The sequence below is a fragment of the Barbus barbus genome (genome assembly GCF_936440315.1).
Source record: "Barbus barbus genome assembly, chromosome: 50".
NCBI lineage: Eukaryota > Metazoa > Chordata > Actinopteri > Cypriniformes > Cyprinidae > Barbus > Barbus barbus.
Genome location: NC_136728.1, coordinates 4,679,011 through 4,704,470, shown reverse-complemented (window position 1 = coordinate 4,704,470; position 25,460 = coordinate 4,679,011). Strand labels below are relative to the sequence as shown.

Below are 25,460 nucleotides of genomic sequence, written 5' to 3'. Positions count from 1 at the left end.
CGGATTAACGTCGCCATAACGGAGATAACATAGACTGGTGAGTAAATTAAGGTCACCTATATTAGTCGAAATAAACCTTAGTTAAACCGAGAAACACGTTTGTAGGTTATGCTACCCCTTTAATGCAAGTTAGTTAATCTGGCAAATCCTTACTTAACTTTAACACGTACTAACGTGAAATAACGTTACTGAGGTAAAGTGCGTAGGCAACACCATTGTTTCAGTGGAGATTTTAAACAGTATTTTCAAGTACTTCTTTTGTTTGTTCTTTTCAAGTTTCTAGTCTAGATTTTGTTGTATTTTGGAGCCTCTTCTTGTGAATGCCATCGATGATAACATCAACTGGTAAGTTAATAATGTCAGTTAGGCGAAGTTAACAAACACAGAGAGGCATAATATCTTTTGTACACTGCCTCTTTATCGCAAGACTAATTCTCTTCAAATGCCATTTACGTTAGAAACGTGTGTACAAATGTTGTATGTAACTTTAGAGATGGTCCCTATTCAGTGAGAGACGTAAAATAAAACCGCGAGCTAACATGAAACACTGAGGAAAACTGAGTTAAGAACTACCACTGTAAAGTACATCTTTTGTATTTTATTTTCAAGTTTGTGGTCTGCATCGGAGGAGTACTGGAGTCTTTTCCTGTGATTGCCGTCGTAACAACAGGTGAGCTTTCATCAACTTAACTAATGTTACTAAAGTAGCCATAATTAGCCACGGGCTGCTGTTCTCCACTGACTCCAGAACGAGTTTACTTTTTAAACAGAGGAACGGGCTAGCAATATAGTAATATAGTACGTTTTGCTTATAAATATAAAAAATGTGGTAACGCTTTACAATAAGGTTCATTAGTTAACATTAACGTTAGTTAAAAACATTAGTAAACATGGGCCCGGTTTCACAAACGGGGCTTAACTTAAACTAGGACTAGGCCTTAGGTAAATTAAGAGATTTAAGCAAATTTTAAAAATGCCTTAGAAGAAAACATTGAGGTGTGCATCCTGACACAGAACAATGACACTGACATATTTTAAGATATGTCAGAGCAAGATATTTTCAGTTGAGACAGCTCAAACATGCATTTTAGTCAGGGACTAGCTTAAGCCTTGTCTGTGAAACCGGGGGATGAACTAAGAATAAACAATACTTCTACAGCATTTATATCTTAGTTAATGTTAATTTCAGCATTTACTAATGCATTATTAAAATCACAAGTTGTGTTTGTTAACATTAGTTAATGCACTGTGAACTAACATGAATAAACAACAACTGTATTTTCATTAACTAACATTAACAAAATTAATAAATATTGTAATAAATGCATTGTTCATTGTTTGTTCATGTTGGTTAATACATTAACTATTGTTAACAAATGTCACCTTATTGTAAAGTGTTACCAAAAAATTTTTTTTTTTATTAAAAATGTTTGTATTACTGTATGGTATTTTTTTTTTTCTGATCATAAACTATAGTAATACTAAAAGAGTGTTGTGACTCTGTCTGTTACAGGAGATTTCTCCAAGCAAAAACAGGATCTGAATATGAGGGCAGAATCATCATACAGCCAGCTTTGTTAGTTTGTGCCCTGCGCTCCCCTACACATTTTATTAAGTAATTGACTTGTATCCCGTGTTTTATTAAGTAATTGACTTGTATCCCGTGTATTCTGATACATAATAATATTATTATTATTATTATTATTATGTTGAAAACAGCTGAGTCTAATTTTTTCAGGTTTCCTTGATGAATAGAAAGTTCCGAAGAACAGCATTTATCTGAATTAGAAATCTTTTGTAACATTATAAATGTCTTTATCTTCACTTTAGATCAATTTAAACCATCCTTGTTAAATAAAAGTAGTTATTTCAATACATGTGTTATAAAATCTTTTTATTTGAGATAAATGTTTATTCATCAAAGTAGGGCTGGGCGATAAAACGATAACGATATGTATCGCGATAGACACGTGAACGATATCAATAAAAAATGTGTTCGATAAAACGTTCAATATTTTTTATTCTTCGTCGGAAGAAAACAAAGGCTGCGAAGCAAGTTTGGTTGCATTAACAAAGGCACTCGCTCTCTGGTAACCTAGCAACGTAGGGAGTGACACGCTAACAGCCAATCATGTAACGGTATCAAGTTTGGTTGCGCCATATCGTTGTCACGCGCGGCTGAGAGTGCACGTCTGCAGCCAGACCCTATTGGCTGGTCTGCTGGATTCCTCTTCATAAGCAGAAAATGAGTGCCGCAGCGAGCGAGGAAATTGTAAATAAAAGAGAAAGTCAGCTCCTCCCAGTATGGCAGTTTTTTGGATATTATAAGTCTGACCGTAGTCAGACCAAATGTCGTCTGCAAATTATGCAAGACCGTCGTCCCCGCCAAGACTGGTAATACCACGAACTTGATGTACCACCTTAAAAAAAATCAATAATTATCGATATCGACCGATATGAAACACTGATATCGTGATACAGTTTTCAGCCATATCGCCCAGCCCTACATCAAAGTATCCTGAATAAAATGTACTCAACTCTTTTAAATATTTATGATGATGATGATGATAATAATAAATGTTTATCAGCTTATTAGAATGATTTCTGAAAGATCATGTGACACTGAAGACTGGAATAATGAGTAATCCAGCAGCCATATCATCCCTAATCATCCCCATACACTGATTGGCTTCATCACTTTGTCTCCTCTCCACCAATAAGTTGGTGTGTGGTGGGCGTCCTGGCGCAGTATGGCTGCCGTCGCATCATCCAGGTGGATGCTGTATACTGGTGGCGGTTGAGGAGACCCCCCCCCCCCCCCCCCCCTCTATGTAAAGCGCTTTGACAACCCAGAAAAGCGCTATATAAAATGTAACAAATTATTATTATTATTATTATAATAATGATGCTGAAAATTTAGTTTTGATCACAGGAATAAATTACATTTTAAAATATATTCAAATAGAAAGCTGTTATTTTAAATAGTAAAAATATTTCACAGTATTACTGCTTTTGCTGTATTTTGGATCAAATAAATGCAGGCTGACTGCACTGTATTTTATGTATAATCATTTTCTATTATTAACGGTTTCAAAATCCATTTTAAATCAATTTCTATATCATTTTAAAATTCCTTGTTTTTATTATTATTTTGAATTTTCTGTTTTTATTGCTGTGATTATTTCTGTTTTCTGTTTTCACAACAGAAATTAATTTGCTCTTTGACCACTCATGTTCATATTGGTTTCATATAGTTTTGAAAAATACCTTTATGCCATTTTCACAAAATGATTAAATTGAAATGACATTAAAATGTCATGTGGTGTAACAAAGTAAAACATTTAGTAGTAGTAGTAAAGTAATTCATACAGTAAATACCAGTTTTGGGGAAGTCACTCCACATGACATTTACAACCTGAACTAACTTTACCTGGTCATAAAATCGAACCGAATTGCGGCTACTACTTGTAAAACACACTTGAAATGACTGCGATGCAACTGTATTTCCAAAACCCGCACAGTGTGAATAAACAGAGTCTGTTTTCACCTCAGAACTTCATTCGCTCTTTGACCACTGGCTCAGATCAGCGGGAAAGCATGAGCTGTGCTGAGTAATGACTGGAGAAGAATCCGTCTCTTTCTTTATTAGGAGGCGAAGGAACTGAGCTTTGAAGCCGCTTGGCTTCCCTCTAGATAACTATGAGCAAACGGGATTGATTCGCTTAGCTTTGACGGAGCATGTGAGGATACGAACCCTCGGGCTGGAGAGGAACGAGGGATTTAGTCTCCATTTCAAAGAGAATTTTTGCATTGCTGCCTCTCAATATTTCTGCGGTGACATAAGCGCAAAACTCGACAAAGATGGAGAGACAGAAAACAGGAGGTGAGGCTCGTTAGCGTCACGGTTAGCAGAGGCTCATTTGCTGCTCTCAAGCTTAACGTTAAAGATTCCTAAATTAATATGAAGACACAACTACATGCAAGCTATTCGGAGGTTGTTTCTCCAAAAATTCGAAACACTGCGACTCTGATGCTACCAAAACAAACTCTGCTAGTTAGCAAAGCATGACATGGCAACACAGGCTCAACCAATGGCGTGATTTCGGGGGTGGGACTTTCCTTGTGACCAGCCAATGAGAGGATTGTTGGGAAACCTGTTGTTAAAAATGTAAATTTTTATTCTTGCAGATTACTCCGGTGACGCTACTGCTACAGAAATGTCTCTTAGCATCTCTTCAATGTTATCCTCAGAGTTTCCGCTTATTTAGATGGCTTCTTATTAACTGAACACAAAAATTAAATTAAATTACTGGTCTAAATGTGTTATTTTAGTATCTTTAATGTACTATTACAGTATTTGTTAATATTTTAAATTGGATTTCATTTTTATACTTTGTTTTCACTTTAAATGTTAGTTGAAGTTTAAGTAATTTTGTTGTTTTTCTATTTGTAGTTTTTTAACCTACACAGTATTTATTAGTTTTACTTTATTTAGTTTTAGATATAGTTTTAGTATTTCAAACTTGCTTTGACAATTTATAAAAGTTATTTAAAAGTTTTTTTTCAATTTCATTTTATTTCAGTTCATGTTTATTTTACTTCGAGTAACGAAAACGTTTATACGATAGTAACAGTTATTTTGTGAGAAACATAACGATACATTAGCACATCGCTAGTGCTAACTATAACACTACAAAACAAGCTTCAAGCGTTTACTTGTCACTTTTCAGTGAAAGTACAATTCTGTGCGAAGCCACAAAACAACAGCCAATCAAGCGTGATGTTTAATTTATAGTTTTGAAGGGTAAGAATCTGGACCAATGAGATTAGAGTGTGGGCGGAGCCAACCCGAAGTGTGGGCGAACACCAAAAACTGGTGTCGGATTTACTTCTAAACAACTTTCACTTACAAATTGACATAAATTTTCACAAATAAACAGCAAGTAACGAATTAAATGTGAAATTTTGAAGTAGAAAGACTGAAATGCTACTCATAAAACATACTTCAATAATATGTTTAATTTACAAACCATTTTTTACGATGTACCAAGTGCAAGGAAACTGAGCAACTAAACAGATGGGTATTTCTGAAAGTTAGCGTAATCGTTATTATTTATGACGATCACAAATGCATCAATATGCTCGATATGTCCTCCTTCTCTCCATTTCGTAGCAGCTCTTGGATTTTACGGCAGGTTTGAGTGTTTCTGAGCAGAGCAAGGAGCAGTAATGGCGCTGAGGGCACTCAAGGGGGTATTACGAGACTGAAGGTGATTATCAGCCTCCCAGCAGCTCCTGAGGACACGGCCAGTCGATTAAAACTCTCAGCCCTTCGCAATAAATCTCAGCCGTCCGCAGAGACAATATTAATGAATGTGTGGAAACACATTTCACCAATTCTTTGCTGCTTTCTGTCGTGAAATGTAGTCGTCGAGGCTTTGCAGGAATCTGAGGTAAAACTTAAACGGTTTTAACAAATCAATATTACTAAAATAGTCTGTTTTATGTTTCATTATGCTATCATTTTAATGAATATTTATGTGTAAAACCTGTAAAAAATGAATGCACACAAGCACTCCTGATGCAACACATAACAACAAGAACCTTACCAGACTGTCTCAACAGAAATAGTCCAACATTCCCAAGATAACATTACATTTATAGGCCAAGTTTTTCAGTACGAGAGGGAAAGTAAAGTTCAGTGCTGTTCACCTCTCACAGTCCATTAAGACCATCATGAAGGTGACATTTGTCCTGTGATTTATGGATGAATATTCACCAGCGGCAGTTTGTACAGCAGAGGTCTCGACTGTTAAACTAGCAGAGAACAGAATAAAAACCACAGGAAAATTCAAGTGCGGTGAGTCAGAACGGTAACTTATATAGACCTGCGTCACACAAAGCGCTTGACCGCAATGATGTGTCAAGGGTCGAGGGGTCAAGGGCTCTTAATAGCACTCAGCTACTTTCAAGCACTTGATGTGTTTGGCTCTGCAATTTGAATGTCAGTGAAAGAAGGTAAAATCTTGACACCATGTAAAGAAATGCTTAATATAAGGCACAAAACCAAGAAAAAACACACACACACACACACACACACACACACACACACAAAAAAATCAGGAATTTTATTGACTGGAACTGTATGCCATTAATCTTTATGTAATACTCTAAAGATTTAATGCCTCTATTTACTGTTGTTTAAAGACACATTTGGAAGTCTTTCAACAAATACAACCTAAATGACATGAAAATGACTGCCATCTCTATTTTCCAAACTTGTATGTAATTTATATCAAAATAGCGAACTGAGAGAGCAGATTTCACATGCAATTACTGCATTTCCATAAAAACCACCATTAGATGTTCTCTACGAAGCCAATTTTGGCCCTAAATGGCCCTTTTTACACAAAGACTCAAAGTAAACATTTAAACTGTTGGATATGTTTTATGGACTGGACACTGTGCAATTTGAAGAGGATGAGTCACTGAATTGTGTGTGTACCATTAACACTGATGCTAGTGTTTTCTCATTTAATGAGGCCGACCCATCTAATAGCCAGTAAAGCCTCATCCTGAACATTACAAGACAGAAGCTCACTGCCCCGCACACATTTAAACACCGGCTTTCTTGTTTTCTGTCATGTTGTTGTCATTATAGAGCACAATTTATTAATCGCAGACTAGCTGGCCGAATCTCACAAAGCTTGTCAAGAACATGTGTGGGTTAAATTTCACCCCAAAATAGAAAGGAATAAAAAAAAAAAAAAGAATTTTGCCTAAGCAGAATTAAGCCTATATTTAGGATCAATTAACATTTGTTGTATTGTGGCATTATGGCAGTAACGAACCCCCGCCCTTTTACCCATTACAGTAATGAAAAAAAAAAAAAGTTATTACTTTATTAATATAAACTTAATATAACTTAATGTAACGTAACGTGGTATTTGTTGCTCTTTATTTATTAAAACTCCCAGATACATTACGCTAATGAAGCTTCAAAGAATAATTTATTTTGTCTTTTTGTGGTTTTATTAGTTGTGATATTGTGACATGACTTTCATGAAAGATTTCTCAGATTACTCATTACCATAATGTGAAAAAAAAAATAAAAATCCATAAAAAATCCATAAAATAAAATCAAACATACTATACATCACGGTAATGATACTTAATTTCCCCTGTGCAAAAATAATAAAAAATTATAATTAATAATAATTATTAGCATTATTAATTTATTTTTGTTTTCCTGTAATTTTGTGGTTAAATTATTTGTGATAGGGTTGCAAAGTGACGGAAAATTTCCATTGAAAAAAAAAAGTATCCAAAAAATCCTGGAATGTTTCCAAAATTTAGTGGAAATGTTCTGCCTCAGTGCAACTCTATTTGTAATATTGTGACCGTGCTTTCATGACAATAAAAAAAAAAAAAAAAGTTACACTAAGGCACATTACAGTTATGAGGCTCAAATTTCTGTGCGCAAAGAATCATTTATTTTTGTCTTGTAATTTTGAGGTGAAATTATTTGACATTTCCCCCCATTCCTCATTACCATAATGATAAAAACCACTCATTACTGTAATAATATTTCTTGTATTTTTGTGGTGAAATGTGTCCATAAGATGCTTTTGGAGGTGCGTATATAAGACTTACAACCCATTTTACTTCTGAAATGTGATGTATTTTACAGTAAAACAATGTTTAATGAGGAAAAAAAGTTGGGCAGGATTTAATTTTACCTATGAAGAATGGATTAGACTGTGTAAAGTACCTTCATAAATCAAGTTTGGGGGAGGGGCTAAAAATGAGGTCTCGATGATGTCACTGAAAAGAAGAGTTGTTTCAGATGCAGCGCAACTACAAAAACGAACAATTAGTCTTGAGAATAACCTACACCCATCATATGCAATAACACCAATTCAATTGTATTTAAAAAAAATAACATTTCAAACCACCCAAAAACCTGCAAGCAAACAAAACCCGGTCCTGAAGTGTGAGGCGGCGATGTAGCAGAGGGAGCTCGAGGGGAAAGCGCGAGAGAGAGGTTGTAGTAATTGAATGTTATTATGTGGGAGAGGTCCGCGCACCCTACTGAGAGAATCCCATTAGTGGCCATGTATGAAATTATTAAAAACCTCAGTGGATCGCTCTATTCCGGCCTGTTAAGGGTGATTCTGGACCGTGGGGAAGCGCTGCTCAAAAAACACACGCTAGAGAAAAATAAGACACACCAGTGTGCCGTTGCCATGGTAATCCATGTCGCACATTAGCGAGGGTTAGTGACATCGCCGAACGGTGCGATCTGTGTTAGTCATCAGTGTGCATGTTGTTCAAGCAACTGCTCCAGATAAACCTATGCAAAACATACTTGTGCTGTCTGTATTAAATTCAATCAATCATCTTTAGATGTATCCATTTTCTTCCCTCTGCTCAATTTTCCAGTACTCATCATCATGTCCGACCATTTCCCATAGGCTATGTTCAGAAAAGCCTAGTCCTGCTGTACTAAGTATGCAAGTTTTCTGTATGCATATAGTATGTAAAACAAAACTGTAATACAATGCAATGTATTTTAGAGTGAGACTATTTAATGAGGAAAAAAAGTTGGGCTGGACTTGATTTTATCCATCAAAAATTGATTGTGAAAAGTACCTTTATAGGACAGTTTTGGGGGGAGGGGCTAAAAATGAGGTCTCGATGTCACTGAAAAGAAAAGTTGTTTCAGAGGCAGAGCAAGTTATTACATTTGAAAAAAAAGAGAATAAGAAAATAAACTCCACCCATCATGTGCATTAAGATTAATATTTAGGAATGCAATGCATTCAAATTGACCTTTTATTTCCTGAGTGACAATAAAACACAAGTCACTGCACGCATGATATCTTTTTTCGATTAGTTATTTGTTCAGAGTGCCAAAAGTTACAATGTCACTGTTTAAAAAGTTTACAACGTTTAAAAATGTAATAATAAAAATGATTAGGCGGTATACATTATATACAGTAGGAGAGACAGAGGGAAGCTGTCTGAATGACATTTTTAAACAGTTTTCACTCAGAAATGGCTATACATTTCACAAATAATTAAAGAAATGGCAAGTAACGCATTAAATTAAACATCAAATCTAGATTTAGAAAGATTGAAATAGTATTTTCTGGCACTCCAACCTTTGGATTTACACATTTGAAAAACCCTTTTTTTTTTTTTTACAGCGTAAGTTTTTGACTACTTAGTCAAAATTACAATATTTATTTCCTCTAGCAGTGGTTATGCATCTTAAAAGGCAGGTTTCAAGTCAGATTTTCACCGAAAGGTTCAACTGTGTTTGCAGGACAAGAACATTTTCCATAAAATGTCAGTGCAAGTTACATATTTTAAAATTGTATTAATGTTCTATTTACAATATTTGTTGGCCTAAACCATGTGTTATGTTTCGAGTATATTTTACATTTACAGTTTCATAATTGTTTTTACTAAGAAGTACATAATAGTATGTTCAGTGGCATATTCCATTGTGACAACTCATTGGGGCATGTTGTCACAAAGTTTTCAATTAACTGAATATTCATTTTTGGTCAATATTGGTTCAAATCTTCAAAAAAATAAATAATAATAATATAAGTCACTTAAGAGCATATGTCTAAACAGAAAAAAAATAAGTGTGAGAAATTGCCTTGGCCTCCACTATTATGCAGTACTGTGTAAGCTAGTACTTCGTTCCCAACACAAAATAAAGTCTAATAACTCTCCAGGCCACTCAATACCCACGGTAACACCTGACTATTTCCTGCTAAATCCTGCTTAAAATCATCCCAGAGCCCCAAATGCAAATCAGCTGATGACACAAAACAGCCGTTTTGTTCATTTTTATGTTGTTTCATGTTTTATGTTAAAAACAAATGGATGAATCAATTACTTAAAAATTAAAAACAATGTTTATTTTATTAAAGTCTGTGCATTTTTAATTGAATACATGTATTATAAATCACCTTAAATAGATTTGATTTAAATTTAATTAATTAATTCAACTGCAGCTAAAGTTTGGGGTCTGTAAGATCTTTTTAACGTTTTTGAAAGAAGTCTCTTAAGCTGATCAACGCTGTACATATTTGATAAAAATACAGTAAAATCAGTAATATTGTGAAATATTATTACAATTTAAAATAAGTGTTTTCTATTTGAATATACTGCAAAAATGTAATTTATTCTAGTGATGCAAAGCTGAATTTTCAGCATCATTACTCCAGTCTTGATCACATGATCCTTCAGAAATCATTCTAATATGCTGCTCAAGAAACATTTCTGATTATTATCAGTTGAAAATAATATTAATGTTGAAATTGAGGAAACCTTTATTTTTCAGGATTCTTTAATGAATAAAAAGTTCAAAAGGACAGCATTTATTTTTAAAAGAAATCTTCTGTAACATTATAAATGTCTTTACTGTCACTTTTGATCAATTTAATGCATCCTTGTTGACTAAAAGTATTCATTTCTAAAAGAAATTGCACTGATCGCAAGTTTTTGGACAGCAGTGGATGCATATCAGAGCAGGGGGATATTTTATTTAATCATATCACAGGAACGGAGATAGTTTGCTGCAGAAGTAGTTTGAGCATCCTACTACAGTGACGTTTCAGAATCAATCAAAAATAACACGATTCCGTGTTAAATGGCACACAGCGAGCCTGATTATGTTGTTTATCGAATTTGCTTGACAATGTATCGCACATGTAAACAGAGAGACAGCACAGATGCGTATCAGCGCAACAGTCGACGGGAGACCGAGAAAACAGAAAATCTCTGATAGCGTTTGGAATTGAAGGAAAATTGAGCGTAGCGGCCCCATCACTCGGTGACAATTTCAGGGCTTTTCCACTTGTCAAAAACCTGACGACAAAACAGCAGCCTCCGACACGCCGGGTTACACCACAAACAGAGCTCAATAAAACCTGCCCAACAAACCCTACTGCACTAAACGAAAGGCACATTTAAAGGGACGGCGCACCTAAAATTCAAAAACCGGCCATCTGCTCATTCGAAGCCTTTGTGAGTTTATTTCTTTACCCAAACACACAAAAGACTTGGAAAGCAGAGCACAAGTCATATGGACACTTTTATGGTGCTTTTCGGAGCTCGAAAGCTCCAGTCCCCATCCACTCCCATTGTACACACAGCTTCAGATTTTCATTTATAGGAGAACTGGTGTTTTGTTTGGCATAAACATTGAACATCCGGACAAGACAGCCCGATCTCATCACAATTTGTACATATTTTACGAGGTGACGAATTTGTACAACCTCACTCGTACAAATTCATACGATTTTTGCTATATCGTTTGTATTTTACGAATTGCACAATTCATTTGAATTTGTACCACAAAAGGCCCATTTGATGTGATCGGCTCATTAGAATCGATGAAGTTGTTGCTCACTTGCCGTGTAGAAATGATCAGAATTGCTACAAAAACTACAAATTAAAACAAGCACTGCTGATAATCACATAATGAGAAAATACAATGGGGAAAAAAAACATTCAGAAAGAAAATTCAAATCTAAAAGACCTTTGTGTACTTTGTGGAACAAGGTGGTGAAAGGCCAAAAAGAAAATAAATTAAAATCAAAAAAAGAAAAAAAAACAACAACAACAAAACCAACATTAACAACGAATCGCTTTGGGTTGTGATGCTTCAAGGAGATTCAGAACATCAGTTACTAAAGAAATGGTTATAACCTTCATAAATGCCCCAAATGTCTGATAGTTAAGCATCTTGTAGCCGCTGGCTGGTTGACGCCGGGTGTAATGCTCACAAACTGAATAATCGAGTCAGGAGTCAAGACTTCAAAAAACCTCAAACAATTAAGCATGCTATATTGCCCCAAAAACACACAAAGCAGCACGCTGAAAGCACAATTACTCTGTTGAATCGCAAGAGTTCAGAGCAGCTCAGAGTTCAATGATAAGGAGAACAAACACCCTGATTGCCTTATTGTGCCTCACTAATGTGGAAACCGTTAAAAATCCAGCAAAGACAACAAAAGCGAGCATGTCTTCATCCCATTTGTGACCAAAACACAGCAACAAAAGAAAGAAAGAAAAGATTTTTCCAATTTTGTTCTAAAATACCAACATTAAAGCTAGAAACTGCTGCACCCTAAATATCAGCAAATTAATAAATACATTTAAAAAACAAACATGCACAAATACAAAATATAAAAAATTAATTCAATATTCAATGAATTACAAATTTATATTAATATATGCTCAGTTATATTACAAACATACATAAAATATTGCAAAATATATTTAATCAAATTATTATTACAAATTAAATGATAATTACTTACAAATAAATTATAGATATCCGTTAAACAAGATATTTACAATGTGCTGAATGATTGAACATGAGTTCTCAGATGATCAGAAAAATATTTCAACATTATATTTACTCAAAATACAAAAAATAATAAAATTACTTCCATAAAATCTTGTAATTAAATATTTCATTACATTTACTAACATTAAATGTAATATTAATATTACATTTTAAAAATGTATAATTTATTAGTAAGACTGATAATGAATTTAATAAGATATTTACAATATCCTGAATGAATGTTTACAGATAGATTATTATTTGTTTTAAAAATACAAAAATATGCCAAAAATATTGTAAGTAAATAAATAAATAAATAAATAAATAATCAAAAGATGAATATCAGACACGAGATTTACGTGCAGGTTTTTATTCCCAGGTATTTACATCTGGATCTGACACACAACTTAGAAGATATCCCCTTTGTTTGAACCCACACATTTTTCATGTGAGAAAAAGTATCGGAACAGATAGAATTAACAGATTAAAGTGAAAAAGACTTAATATTTAGTTGCAAATCCTTTGCTTTCAATAACTGCATCAAGCCTGTGACTCATTGACATCACCAAACTTTAGCATTCTTCTTTTGTGATGCTTTTCCAGAGTTTCAGCGCAGCCTCTTTCAGTTGTTGTTTGTTTTGGGGGGTTACCCCCTCCAGTCTCCTCTTTAGTAAGTAAAAGGCATGCTCTATGAGGTTTAAGTCTGAAGATTGACTTGGCCAGTCTAAAACCTTCCACTTCTTGCGCCTGGTGAACTCCTTTGTTGTTTTGGCAGTGTGCTTTGGGTCATTATCTTGCTGCATGATGAAGGATCTCCCAATAATTTTGGTTGCATCTTTCTTTAAATTGGCAGACACAATGTTTCCGTAGACTTCTGAGTTAATTTTTCTGCTGCCATCATGCGTTACATCATCAATGAAGATTAATGAGCCCGTCCCAGAAGAAGCCATGCAAGCCCAAGTCATGACATTACCTCCACTGTGTTTTACAGATGAGCTTGTATGTTTGGGATCATGAGCAGATCCTTTCTTTCTTCAAACTTTAGCCTTTCTGTGACTTTGGTAAAGGTTAATCTTTGTCTCATCAGTCCATAAAACTTTGTCCCAGAATTTTTGAGGCTCATCTCTGTACTTTTTGGCAAATTCCAGCCTGGCCTTCCTATTCTTCTTGCTAATGAGTGGTTTGCATCTTCTAGTGTAGCCTTTGTACTTGTAATCATGAAATCTTCTGCGAACAGTAGATTGTGATACCTTCACTCCTGCCCTCTGGAGGTTGTTGCTGATGTCACTTACAGTGGTTTTAGGGTCTCTCCTGACAGCTCTCACAATGTTTCTGTCATCAACTGCAGTTGTTTTCCTTGGTCTACCTGTTCAATGTCTGTTACTTAGTACACCAGTGGCTTCTTTCTTCTTCAGGACACTCCAAATGGTTGGAATGACTGTGTGTGCAATGGCTCTGATTGATTTTCCTTCTTCTCTCAGCTTCACAATTGCTTGTTTTTCACCCATAGACAGCTCTTTGGTTTTCGTGTTGGTTACACCTCTTAACTATAAATGCAGTTTGAACAGGCAAAACCCAAATCTGAAACTGAGCTTAGACATTCAGTGCTAACTACAGTTTGAATAATCATTGTGATAGGACACACCTGGGCAACAAAACACACCTGTCAGTCACATGTTCCAATACTTTTGCTCACATGAAAAAATGGGTGGGTTTAAACAAAAGGTGATAAGTTGTGTGTCAGATCCAGATGTAAATACCTGGAAATAAAAACCTGCATGTAAATCTCTTGTCTGATATTCATCTTTTGATGTCAAACCCAAATGTTTTCAGTCTACAGCAAAAATAATGGAATTGGCCTCACTGTCCCAATAGGCCTACTTTTGGAGGGGAGTGTACATATATATTTATTTGAAATGTTTACTTTTTCTTTTTTTTTTACTTATATATATTATATAACCATGTATATGTATACTATATATATCAAATCTTACAAATAAATTATACAGGATATTTACAACATCCTGAATAACTGAAAACATTCACAGACACAATCCGAGCGTGTCCAGGTTTGCCGTCCATTCGTTCACACACAGGCAACAGCTCTCGATAAGCATATTCCATAAACCTCCTGCAAGCGTCCTGTATTAGATCAGCGAAGGGAAGTGGAAATATAAAACTTGTAATGGAGCTTTGTCATTGTTGCAAATCACACGATTCCACCCCCAGTCTTTACACAACAGCAGCAGATATGAAATTATACTCTTTATGCAATTAAAGCTGCAGTTAAAATAAGCCGCCGCCGCAATCTTAAACCAGCATTTTTCACTCAGACTGAGGAACTCCTTAGCAACAAGAAACCAGAGGCTCTTCTCACTTCAAAAATTTGGCTTTACTTCACCTCCTCCCTCCCTCGGTGGTCCGACGAGTCTCCGGTCCACGTGAAAGACTGTGTGAGCCAAAGACTTACCATGAGGAATTACAAACACACGTGGGTTTGTGTCGGGACTTAATCACATAATGAACATGCCATAGATCAGCCCAGGCCTTACACTATAAATAACACACAGAGCTGGCACCAGGAAGCCAACAATCACTGGCCGTTCGTCTTCAGACTCCTGGAGGGTACCTGGATAGTGAGTCAAGCAGGACTATAAGCAGTCAAATATCTGAGGAAAACGGGCATAATGGTAGCAGTCAGACGCATTAGATGCATCTCAAACGTGCCCGTGGTGCTCATCTGATTAGGCAGACTAACACAAAGGAAAGCGGTAGTTGACATATACTGTGTGATCTATGAGGAACAAGCTGATTCCTGTAGGCTGTCCGCGTGTTCAACTGCCGCCCGGGAATTCAGCGAAACGGAGATCGGTTTACAGTGGCTCAAAGATGCTTGGACACAGTTCTGAATGTCATTGTATTGTAACATTATTCCCATTATTAAAAGAAATGGTTCACCCTCAGGTCATTCAAGATGTAGATGAGTTTGTTTTCTTGACTGGATTATTGTGATGTTTTTATCAACTGTTTGGACTCGCATTCTGACGGCACCCATTCACTTCACAGCATCCACTGGTGAGCAAGTCATGCAATTATACATTTCTTCAAATCTGATGAAAAAAACTCATCTACATCTTGGATGACCTGAGGATGGGAAAAAAATGGCAAATTTTAATTAAACAATTGCTCTAATGCAGAAACTACCATTAATTTTTTTTAAAAGAGCAATACATTTGTTACAGTATTTATTTATATTTGTAAATCAACTGTTCACTCTTAGTTCATGTTAGCCTAAATAATATTAACAAATACTACTCCAGATTTTTTATCTTTTTCTTTATTAACTAACTAATGTTAAACATAAAACCTTATTGTAAAAAGTTACGAAAATATCACTAACTAACTTCGCTTTACTGAGCCATATTTCTAATGTCTTTTAAATCACAAAGAGTCAAAAGTTTTTCGCCTTCACGTCTTAGTTTATCTATTATTTCATTGTTTTAAAGGAGTGTTTGTGCAAACTGTAAAATAAATGTTTGTACTGTCTCTAACTCAGTGCATACATTTTAATGTGGCTACTAAATGCTTGTTGATGAATTGAAAAGATCAATGAATTAAACTAATAAATGCAATGCAAGGCTCTGCCTTCACACAGAGGATCTGAATGATCTTACTGCATAATCAAAAATCATACCATCTCATGTTCATCAGAGGAACAAACGCCACTGATCTAACCACCACCGTCCATTTTTTAAGCAATCAGAGTCTCAGACCACAGATAAATTCCAACCAATCATTCTTTTCTTCAGCTCGTATCTAACAGGAACAGACAGTCAACTCAAAAAATCAGCACAATCATCTTCCTGAAAGCATGCACGAAGCATCTTCTGGTGGAGAGGTTGTAAGAAATCACAGCTATTGTAATATTCGGAGATGGCAGATGGGCCGAAACAGCAATAAAGTGTTGCATCACTTGCTCCTTGCAGAGATTCCTACCGGCACCCCGACACATGCTCCCTTCACATTTACAAAACACCTACCGTTTATGGCACAAAAACACACACACACACATATATATAATTAGTAATATATAAAAACACAAATAAATTGAAATATTAAAATATTTACTATTAAATAATAAATAAAATATTTTATTTAATACCATTTTATTTTATACTTCATTTGCAAATAGTTAAAAATCTCAAATATGTAATATAACTTTATCGGGATTATATTTTTAAAAATCAAAACGTAAAAACCACAAAGTGTGGCAGTAATGTGTGAACTGATGAGATATTGGCATCGCACACCTGTAAACCACATGCTAATGCAAAGCTGAAGGTGTGACCCTGTCTCAGCTAAAGTTCAAGCTCTCATAGGAAGCCCAGTTCTTCTCATTTCTGCATAAATGCATCAACGCATCATGTAAAACTCAAGCGGACAAGTTCATAAGCAACACACCCGAGCTGAAGAAGAAGGAGGAGGTTGCAGAGACAATTTGTTACTGAACAACACCGAAACAAATCAATGACACATGCATCCAACAGCATAATGTCACAAGACGCACAATGTGAGGCACCGGACTCTCTGATGGAGATTAAAACGCAATGCATGATACAGCTGAAAAGCCTGAAAGCACAAACCTGTCTGTCCTTTCCCGAGGGTCTTTTCTAAGCGGTACGGTCCCACGTAATTGGCATGAGGGGTAGTGTTGTTTTCTTTCCCAGACAATGACATTTTTCCTGTCTAAACACACTTCGGGTGGCGTTGCAGTTCTTGGGATACAGCAATCCTCTTATAGCTGCACTGCGCTGCACCGGAGGACGCGCTTTACTCCAAATCAAGGATGTCTGCTTTTGTTTCTCCTGCCCGTCTCGGACCGATAGTCTGTGGTTGAGGTGGGAACAGGGCTCTTTTGACCTTTCCTTCTCACGGGGTGAACCGGGCGGCTTAAGATCCGACTGGCATCGCGGAGACCTGCACAGCTTGTGTCCGCCAGTGGCCGGTCTGCGAATCCGCCGTCGCTACTACGGCGAAGGCGTGCTAATTAATATTCATGAGCTGAGCTGAGCCATTGGATAGTCAGCCAACGACGTCAGCGTGAATGAATTAATATTAAAAAGCCTTTTTTTAAGACTATAAGTTTTTTGGGAGGTTTTTGGAAACTAAATGAGGACCGTTTTTTTATGATTAATCACTAATTACATGAGCAATTCTGTATGTATGTAAATAAATAAATGTGAATAATGCTATATAAATGACAATTGTGGGCTAATGTGTTTTACATGTGCTTTAATGTGTTGCGACCCTGGAGCACAAAACCAGTCATAAGTCACACAGGTAGCCTATATTTGTAGCAATAGCCAACAATACATTGTATGGGTCAAAACTATCGATTTTTCTTTTATGCCAAAAATCATTAGGATATTAAGTCAAGTCATGTCACCTTTATTTATATAGCACTTTTAACGATACAGATTGTGTCAAAGCACTTAACAGTATCAAATTGGAGGATAGAGTGTCAGTAATGTATAATAATAAGATTAAACACTCAATTTTCAGTTAAAGGCATTTCATTATTGAATTCAGAGATGTAATTGCTACAAAAGTAGTGCTGTTAAAATCATCAAGGACTCGAATCACCCTGGTAACCGTCTATTCACTTTGCTTCCATCTGGTAAGCGCTTCCGTAGCCTGATGGCAAAAACTGAGAGACTTAGGAGGAGCTTCTTCCCCCAGGCCATCAGGCTCCTAAACTCTAACTCTGTGTCATAACATCACTTGACTCCATGTAAATATCACCATATCAATAAGCTATTCATAATTTTTTCTACCTCATATTGCTGCTATTTAAATACCCTGTACAACTTTTTGCACATTATTTTTGCACATTCCTCTTTATTACTAAGTCAACAACATACTGACCTGCACATTTATATTTATATTTTTTATCGTTTATTTTATTTTATTCTTTTTATTTTTTCTACTTTTCTTTTTCTTAATATTTATGTACATTCAGTGTTTTGTATTCTATATAATTGCACTGTCCTTGGAGCGGACCTGACCTACATTTCACTGCTGGTTATACTCTGTATAATTGTGTATGTGACAAATAAAAATCTTGAGTCTTGAATGAATCAGTTTAGTTTAAATAGTATCTGTGAAATCAAATTGACGATAATCGCTAAAAAAAATCAAGTGCCCCCAACTGAGCAAGCCAGAGGCGACAGTGGCAAGGAACCAAAACTCCTTCTGTGACAGAATAGAGAAAAAAAAAACCTTGGGAGAAACCAGGCTCAGTCAGGGGGCCAGGTCTCCTCTGGCCAGGATATTATTGTTTATTTATTGTTTAATTATTAATTTAATAAAAATTTTAAATGCATAAATGTATTATATTTCTATTTTTATATTGTTGCAATTTCTAACAATAATAGTATTATATAGTTAAGTATTTTATTATATTTTTAGTTATTTTGTTTTATTTTTATTTTTATTGTATTTTTAGTTGCAGTCTTCACTGGGGATATGTCGCTGGGGCTCCATCCAGGTGTCCGGCCTCCGCCGATGATCAAGACCGCAGACATCATCTCCCGGCGCCGATCCACCATCTGATCCGGACACGGACTGAGAAACAGAATAAGAAAGAAACAGACAAATATTAGCGTAGATGCCATTCTTCTTATGATGTAACGAGTACATTGTGTGTTATGGGGAGTGTTCCTGGTTCTGGTTGATCTAATTAATGCAGCCTAGCAATCCTTTAACGGATTTGAATAATAGAAGTGTATTAGGGTGTTATGTGTAAGCGAGGTTAAAGAAGTGTGTCTTTAATCTAGATTTAAACTGACAGAGTGTGTCTGCCTCACGAACAGTGTTAGGTAGATTGTTCCAGAGTTTGGGTGCTAAATAGGAAAAGGATCTGCCGCCCGCAGTCGATTTTGATATTCTAGGTATTATCAAACGGCCAGAGTTTTGAGAACGCAGCAGACATGGAGGACTATAATGTGATAAGAGCTCGCTCGAGTACTGAAGAACTAAGCCATTCGGGGCTTTATAAGTAATTAACAAGATTTTAAAATCTATACGATGTTTAATAGGGAGCCAGTGCAGTGTTGACAGAACTGGGCTGATATGGTCGTACTTCCTGGTTCTAGTAAGGACTCTAGCTGCTGCATTTTGGACCAACTCTAATTTGTTGATCGAGCGTGAAGAACAACCACCCAGTAAAGCATTACAATAGTCTAACCTTGAGGTCATAAACGCATGAATTAGCATTACTACATTTGACGTTGAGAGCATAGGTCGCAATTTAGATATGTTTTTGAGATGGAAAAACGCAGTTTTACAGATGCTAGAAACATGGCTTTCAAATGAAAGATTGCTATCAAACAGCACACCTAGGTTCCTAACTGATGAAGAAGAATTGACAGAGCAGCCGTCAAGTGTTAGATAGTGTTCTAGATTATTACATGTGGGGGTTTTAGGTCCGATAATTAACACCTCTATTTTTTTCAGAATTTAGCAGTAAGAAGTTACTCATCATCCAGTTTTTTATATCGACTATGCATTCCGTTAGTTTCTCAATTTGGTGTGTTTCACCAGGCCGCGAAGAAATATAGAGCTGAGTATCATCAGCATAACAGTGAAAACTAACACCATGTCTCCTGATAATATCTCCCAAGTGTACCATGTAAAGCGTGAAAAGTAATGGCCCTAGTACTGAGCCGATACTGAGCCCTAGTACTGATCGATATGATACCTCTGCATTCACTGCTACGAATTGATGGCGGTCAGATAAGTACGATTTGAACCATGCTAAGGCACTTCCACTAATGCCATCAAAGTGTTCTAGTCTATTTAAAAGAATGTTGTGGTCGATATTGTCGAACGCAGCGCTAAGATCCAGTAGAACTAATAAAGAGATACAACCACGATCAGATGATAGAAGCAGGTCATTTGTAACTCTAATGAGAGCAGTCTCAGTACTATGATACGGTCTAAATCCTGACTGGAATTCCTCACAGATACCATTTTTCTCTAAGAAGGAATATAATTGCGAGGATACTACCTTTTCTAGTATCTTTGACAGAAAAGGGAGATTTGAGATCGGTCTGTAATTAACTAGATCCTTGGGGTCAAGTTGTGGTTTTTTTAATGAGAGGCTTAATGACAGCCAATTTGAAGGTTTTAGGGACATATCCTAATGACAATGATGAATTAATAATAGCCAAAAGAGGATCTATGACTTCTGGAAGTAGCTCTTTTATGTATGTAGTTTAGCTGAAATAGGGTCTAACATACATGCTGTTGGTTTAGATGATTTAACAAGTTTATACAATTCTTCCTCTCCTATAGTAGAGAATGAGTGGAATTGTTCCTCAGGGGATCTATAGTGTACTATCTGATGCGATACTGTAGCTGGCGGCTGCATGATTACAATTTTATTTCTGATAGTATCTTTCTTGGAAGTAAAGTAGTTCATAAAGTCATTACTGCTGTGCTCTTGGAAAATGCCAACACCTGTTGATACTTTATTTTTTGTTAATTTAGTGACTCTATTGAATAAATTCCCGGGGTTATGTTTGTTTTCTTCTAGAAGAGACAAAAGTAATCAGATCTAGCAGTTTTTAATTATTTTCTGTAGGATAGGGTATTTTCCTGCCAAGCTATACGAAACACCTCTAGTTTTGTTTTCCTCCAGCTGCGCTTCATTTTCCGAGCTGCTCTCTTTACGGTGCGAGTGTGCTCATTATACCACGGAGTCAGACTGTTTTCTTTGATCTTCCTTAAGCGTAAAGGAGCAACTGTATCTAAAGTGCTAGAAAAGAGAGAGTCCATAGTTTCTGTTGCATCATCAAGTTTTTCTGCGCTGTTGGATATGCTGAGGAATTGAAATAAATCAGGAAGATTACTTGCAAAGCAGTCTTTTGTGGTAGAAGTAATGGTTCTACCATACTTGTAGCAAGGTGTAGAATTTACAGTTTTAGCTATATGGAGTTTACACAAGACTAGATAATGATCTGAGATATCATCGCTTTGCTGCAGAATTTCAACACCACTAACATCAATTCCATGTGACAGTATTAAATCTAGAGTATGATTTCGACAATGAGTAGGTCCTGAAACGTGTTGTCTAACCCCAATAGAGTTCAGAATGTCTATGAATGCTGATCCTAATGCATCTTTTTCATTATCGACATGGATATTAAAATCGCCAACAATTAAGACTTTATCTGCAGCCAGTACTAACTCAGATAGAAAATCAGCAAATTCTTTAATAAAGTCTGTGTGGTGCCCTGGTGGCCTGTATACAGTAGCTAGTACAAACATCACAGAGGATTGATCAATAACACGTGTTTCTCTAGATAAAGTTATACGCAGCACCATAACTTCAAATGAGTTATACTTAAAGCCTGCCCTCTGAGAAATACTGAGAATATTGCTATAAATTGTATCAACACCTCCCCCTTTACCTTTTGGACCTGGCTCATTTTTATAGCAGCAATCTTGGGGGGTAGACTCATTTAAAGTAATGTATTCATCTGGTTTTAGCCATGTTTCTGTCAAACAGAGCAAATCTAGGTTATAATCATTGATCAAATCATTTACAAAAAGTGCTTTTGTAGAAAGGGACCTGATATTCAGTAAGCCAAGCTTTATCAATTGTTTCTCTGTACTGTAAACATTTTTTATTTGTTGAACATCAATTAAATTGTTACTCTTAATTTGATTTGGACGTTTTCTGTATTTTCTAGTTCGGGGAACAGACACAGTCTCTATAGTGTGATATCTGGGTGAAGGAGTCTCTATGTTCTGAGAATTAACTGACTTCTGTGACGTGAGGCGGCTAGCAGACGGTCGGTTTAGCCAGTCTGTCTGCTTCCTGACCTGGGCCCCAGTTAGTCAAGTACGAACTCTATGAATATGTGCCATATTTCTAGAGAGAAGAGCGGCACCACCCCAGGAGGGATGAACACCGTCTCTTTTCAACAGGTCAGGTCTGCCCCAAAAACTGGTCCAATTGTCTATAAAGTCTATGTTATTCTGCGGGAACCACTTAGACATCCAGCCATTGAGTGATGACAGTCTGCTATGAATCTCATCGCCACGGTAAGCTGGGAGCAGACCAGAGCATATTACAGTGTCTGACATCATACTTGCAAGTTCACACACCTCTTTAACATTATTTTTAGTGATCTCTGACTGGCGAAGTCGAGCATCATTAGCGCCAACGTGGATAACAATCTTACTGAATTTACGTTTAGCATTAGCCAGCACTTTTAAATTTGCCAAGATGTCAGGCGCTCTGGCTCCCGGTAAACACTGGACTATGGTGGCTGGTGTCTCTATTTTCACATTCTGTACAATAGAATCGCCAATAACTAGAGCACTTTCATCAGGTTTCTCAGTGGGTGCGTCACTGAGTGGGGAGAACCTGTTTGATGTTTTGATCGGAACAGAAGAGCGGTGTTTTGACCCGCGACTAGGCCGCCTCACAGTCACCCGGCTGCCCTGCTGCACGGGCTCAACCAGAACCGAACAATGTACAGGACTCCCTGAGCTAGTCGCATCCAAGGCCATATCTACAGCCCTCACATTCTTACTATCCTCAACTAAAGTTTGGATGCGTGTCTCTAGTTCTAAAATCTTCTCTTTCAGCCTAACTATTTCCCTGCATTTATCACATGTGAATCCCTCATCGCCGACAGAGAGAGATAAACTGTACGTGTGGCCAGCAGTGCAAACAACAATAGCAGGAGAAGAAGCCATTACTCACCGTGATTGATGAATGATACCAACTTAACTTACCACTTACCACTGTTGTTTGATGAACTCGTGAAAAACGGAGCTAGAGAGAAATGAAAACGGAGCGAGAAAAAAGAAAACAATATTAGGTAAAGATTCAATAAAAAAGCGGTGCTACAATCGCAAACAGACAGGAACAGACTGAAGACTTTCGAGTGCCAGTGTAGGTGCTAACTGACCAGATTCAAGATTCTGTTCCATGAAGATATAGCCTATTGTAAATTTCCTACCGTAAATATATCAAAATGTAATTTTTGATTAGTAATATGCATTGCTATGCATTGTCATTTGACAACTTTAAAAGGCAATTTTCTGACTTTTTTTGCACCCTCAGATTCCAGTTTATCAAATAGTTGTATCACAGCCAAATATTGTCCTATCCTAACAAACCATACATCAATGGAGAGCTTATGACATTTACATTTTCTCACAATTTAGTCCTGCTGTTTTTTTTGTTTAGTTTTGTTTTTTTAATAGATATAAATTTATCATAAATTCTTTGAATATTTAATATATTTATTGATTTCAGCATTTAAGCATGTTTCACAGTTGGCAAGTTGCTTTAATGTACATGAAATCTACTAAAGAAGCTAAGCCTTTGCCATTGGACGATGGGCGCGTGACGTCAGCAAGCCCTAATGCATATTAATGAGATGCGCCTTTGTCGTAGTAGGGTTGGTAATTTGGCGCGTGATCCGCAGCGCTTAATTTTGATTGACGGAGAAGCTCGCCAAGCAGCTCGAGCGTCTGTGTGCCGCAACAGTCAGTCAACAGCTGATGAGCTCTGATTGCTCTCTGACAGCAATGAAATAACTGTAAAATCATCAAGATTATTTTTATATCAATTTATATAATTGTATATTTAATTTTTTATTTCATTGATGTTAGACCAAATATTTGTAAAACATTTTAAGAACGAAATAAATTAGGAATTCTGTATGTTAAATAAGCTAATAATTACATGCATACACAAATTTTGTCAAAAAAAAACTTTTTTTTTTTTTTTTTTTTGAGTAGGAACATAAACTTACCTTGTGACTATTAAAAAGCATGTTCTACTGTTGTGTGTAGTATGAATGAATTCAGATAAACTACATCCGCTGTGTGGGTGGGACTGTCATGTGACCTATAGATTCAGTTGTGTCACATCAGCTCCTCACCTGTGGCCTCCCAGGATAGTACATTTGGACATCCTACAGTATAAATGTGGTATCCTGTGCAGCTGATGATTTAACATCCTGGAACAATATTCCCTATCAATCAACCAATCAGATCTTAGGGTATGGCTTAAAGGAATAGTTCACAATAAAAAGAAATTCTCATTCTATTTTAGTATTATTTAAATATCATAGGAATTATTCCGCTTATATCAGCTTTATTTTAGTTTTAAGTTTTAGTAACGTTGTCGTGTTTGTCACTTTTATATTTCTAAATAGCTTTGATTTACTTCAGTTTACAAATTTATTCGGTTTGGAATTCAAAAAAAGATTTTTTGAAGAATGTTTTAGAATTTTTTAACTATATTATTAAACTCAATGTTGTCCAAAACTTTTAAGCTCCAAAAAATTTGAAGATAGCATGAAATGAATCTATAAATACAATCTATACTATAATATATTTTATAATTTGTAAGAAAATAATTCTATAACATTTCCAATTTTCATGTAAGGTTTTAAGGTTCAAATTTGTATTTAATTTTATTTATTTGATTTTATTTACCGAAAAAGTTTTCTTAGTTTTAGTTTTTGTTGACGATAGCTGCACCGATCCTCTTATCATTCATATTGCATTTTCTTACTTTTGCAGAGCTCATAACCCAATCTAACAGAAATTCCTGACTATTTTACATTTCGGGCGAATTGGAGGCTAATTCGATTCATACAATTTTATTTGTATGCTTTTGCACAATTGACTTACAATCCATTAATGATTATATTTAGGGATGGACCTTCATACTTACAGTGCTATGTTTCTAAAAATCGTACGATTCATCTGAAATCGCTTTAAATAGTTACATTTTCTATGAGATCAGGTTGGAGCTCAAAAGAAGATATTTTGAAGAACATTTCAGAAGTTTCTGTCTGTATTATAAAACTCAATGTGGTCCAAAATGTTCAAGTTTGAAAAAAAACAAAAAAACATTATCTATACTTCTATCTATAATTTCTATAACAGAATTCTATAACATTTCCTATTGTCATTTAAGTTTCAAAGGTTTCATCTAATATTTATATTTTACTTAACCTTTATTTATTTCAACTTTATTTGGATGATTTTTCAT

The 25,460-nt window shown here is 35.9% G+C and overlaps 1 protein-coding gene across 1 annotated transcript in view; it reads right to left on the bottom strand.

The window, feature by feature from the left end:
- The window catches only part of LOC306868576 (serine/threonine-protein kinase BRSK2), a 208,903-nt gene extending 191,521 nt beyond the window's left edge, over positions 1–17,382 (bottom strand). Inside the window, exon 1 of the mRNA XM_079414828.1 lies at positions 17,017–17,382. Coding sequence (XP_079270954.1) covers positions 17,017–17,110 — 94 coding nt within the window. The 5' untranslated portion in view covers positions 17,111–17,382. The remainder of the gene's footprint in view (positions 1–17,016) is intronic.
- Between the last annotated feature and the right edge of the window lie 8,078 nt (positions 17,383–25,460).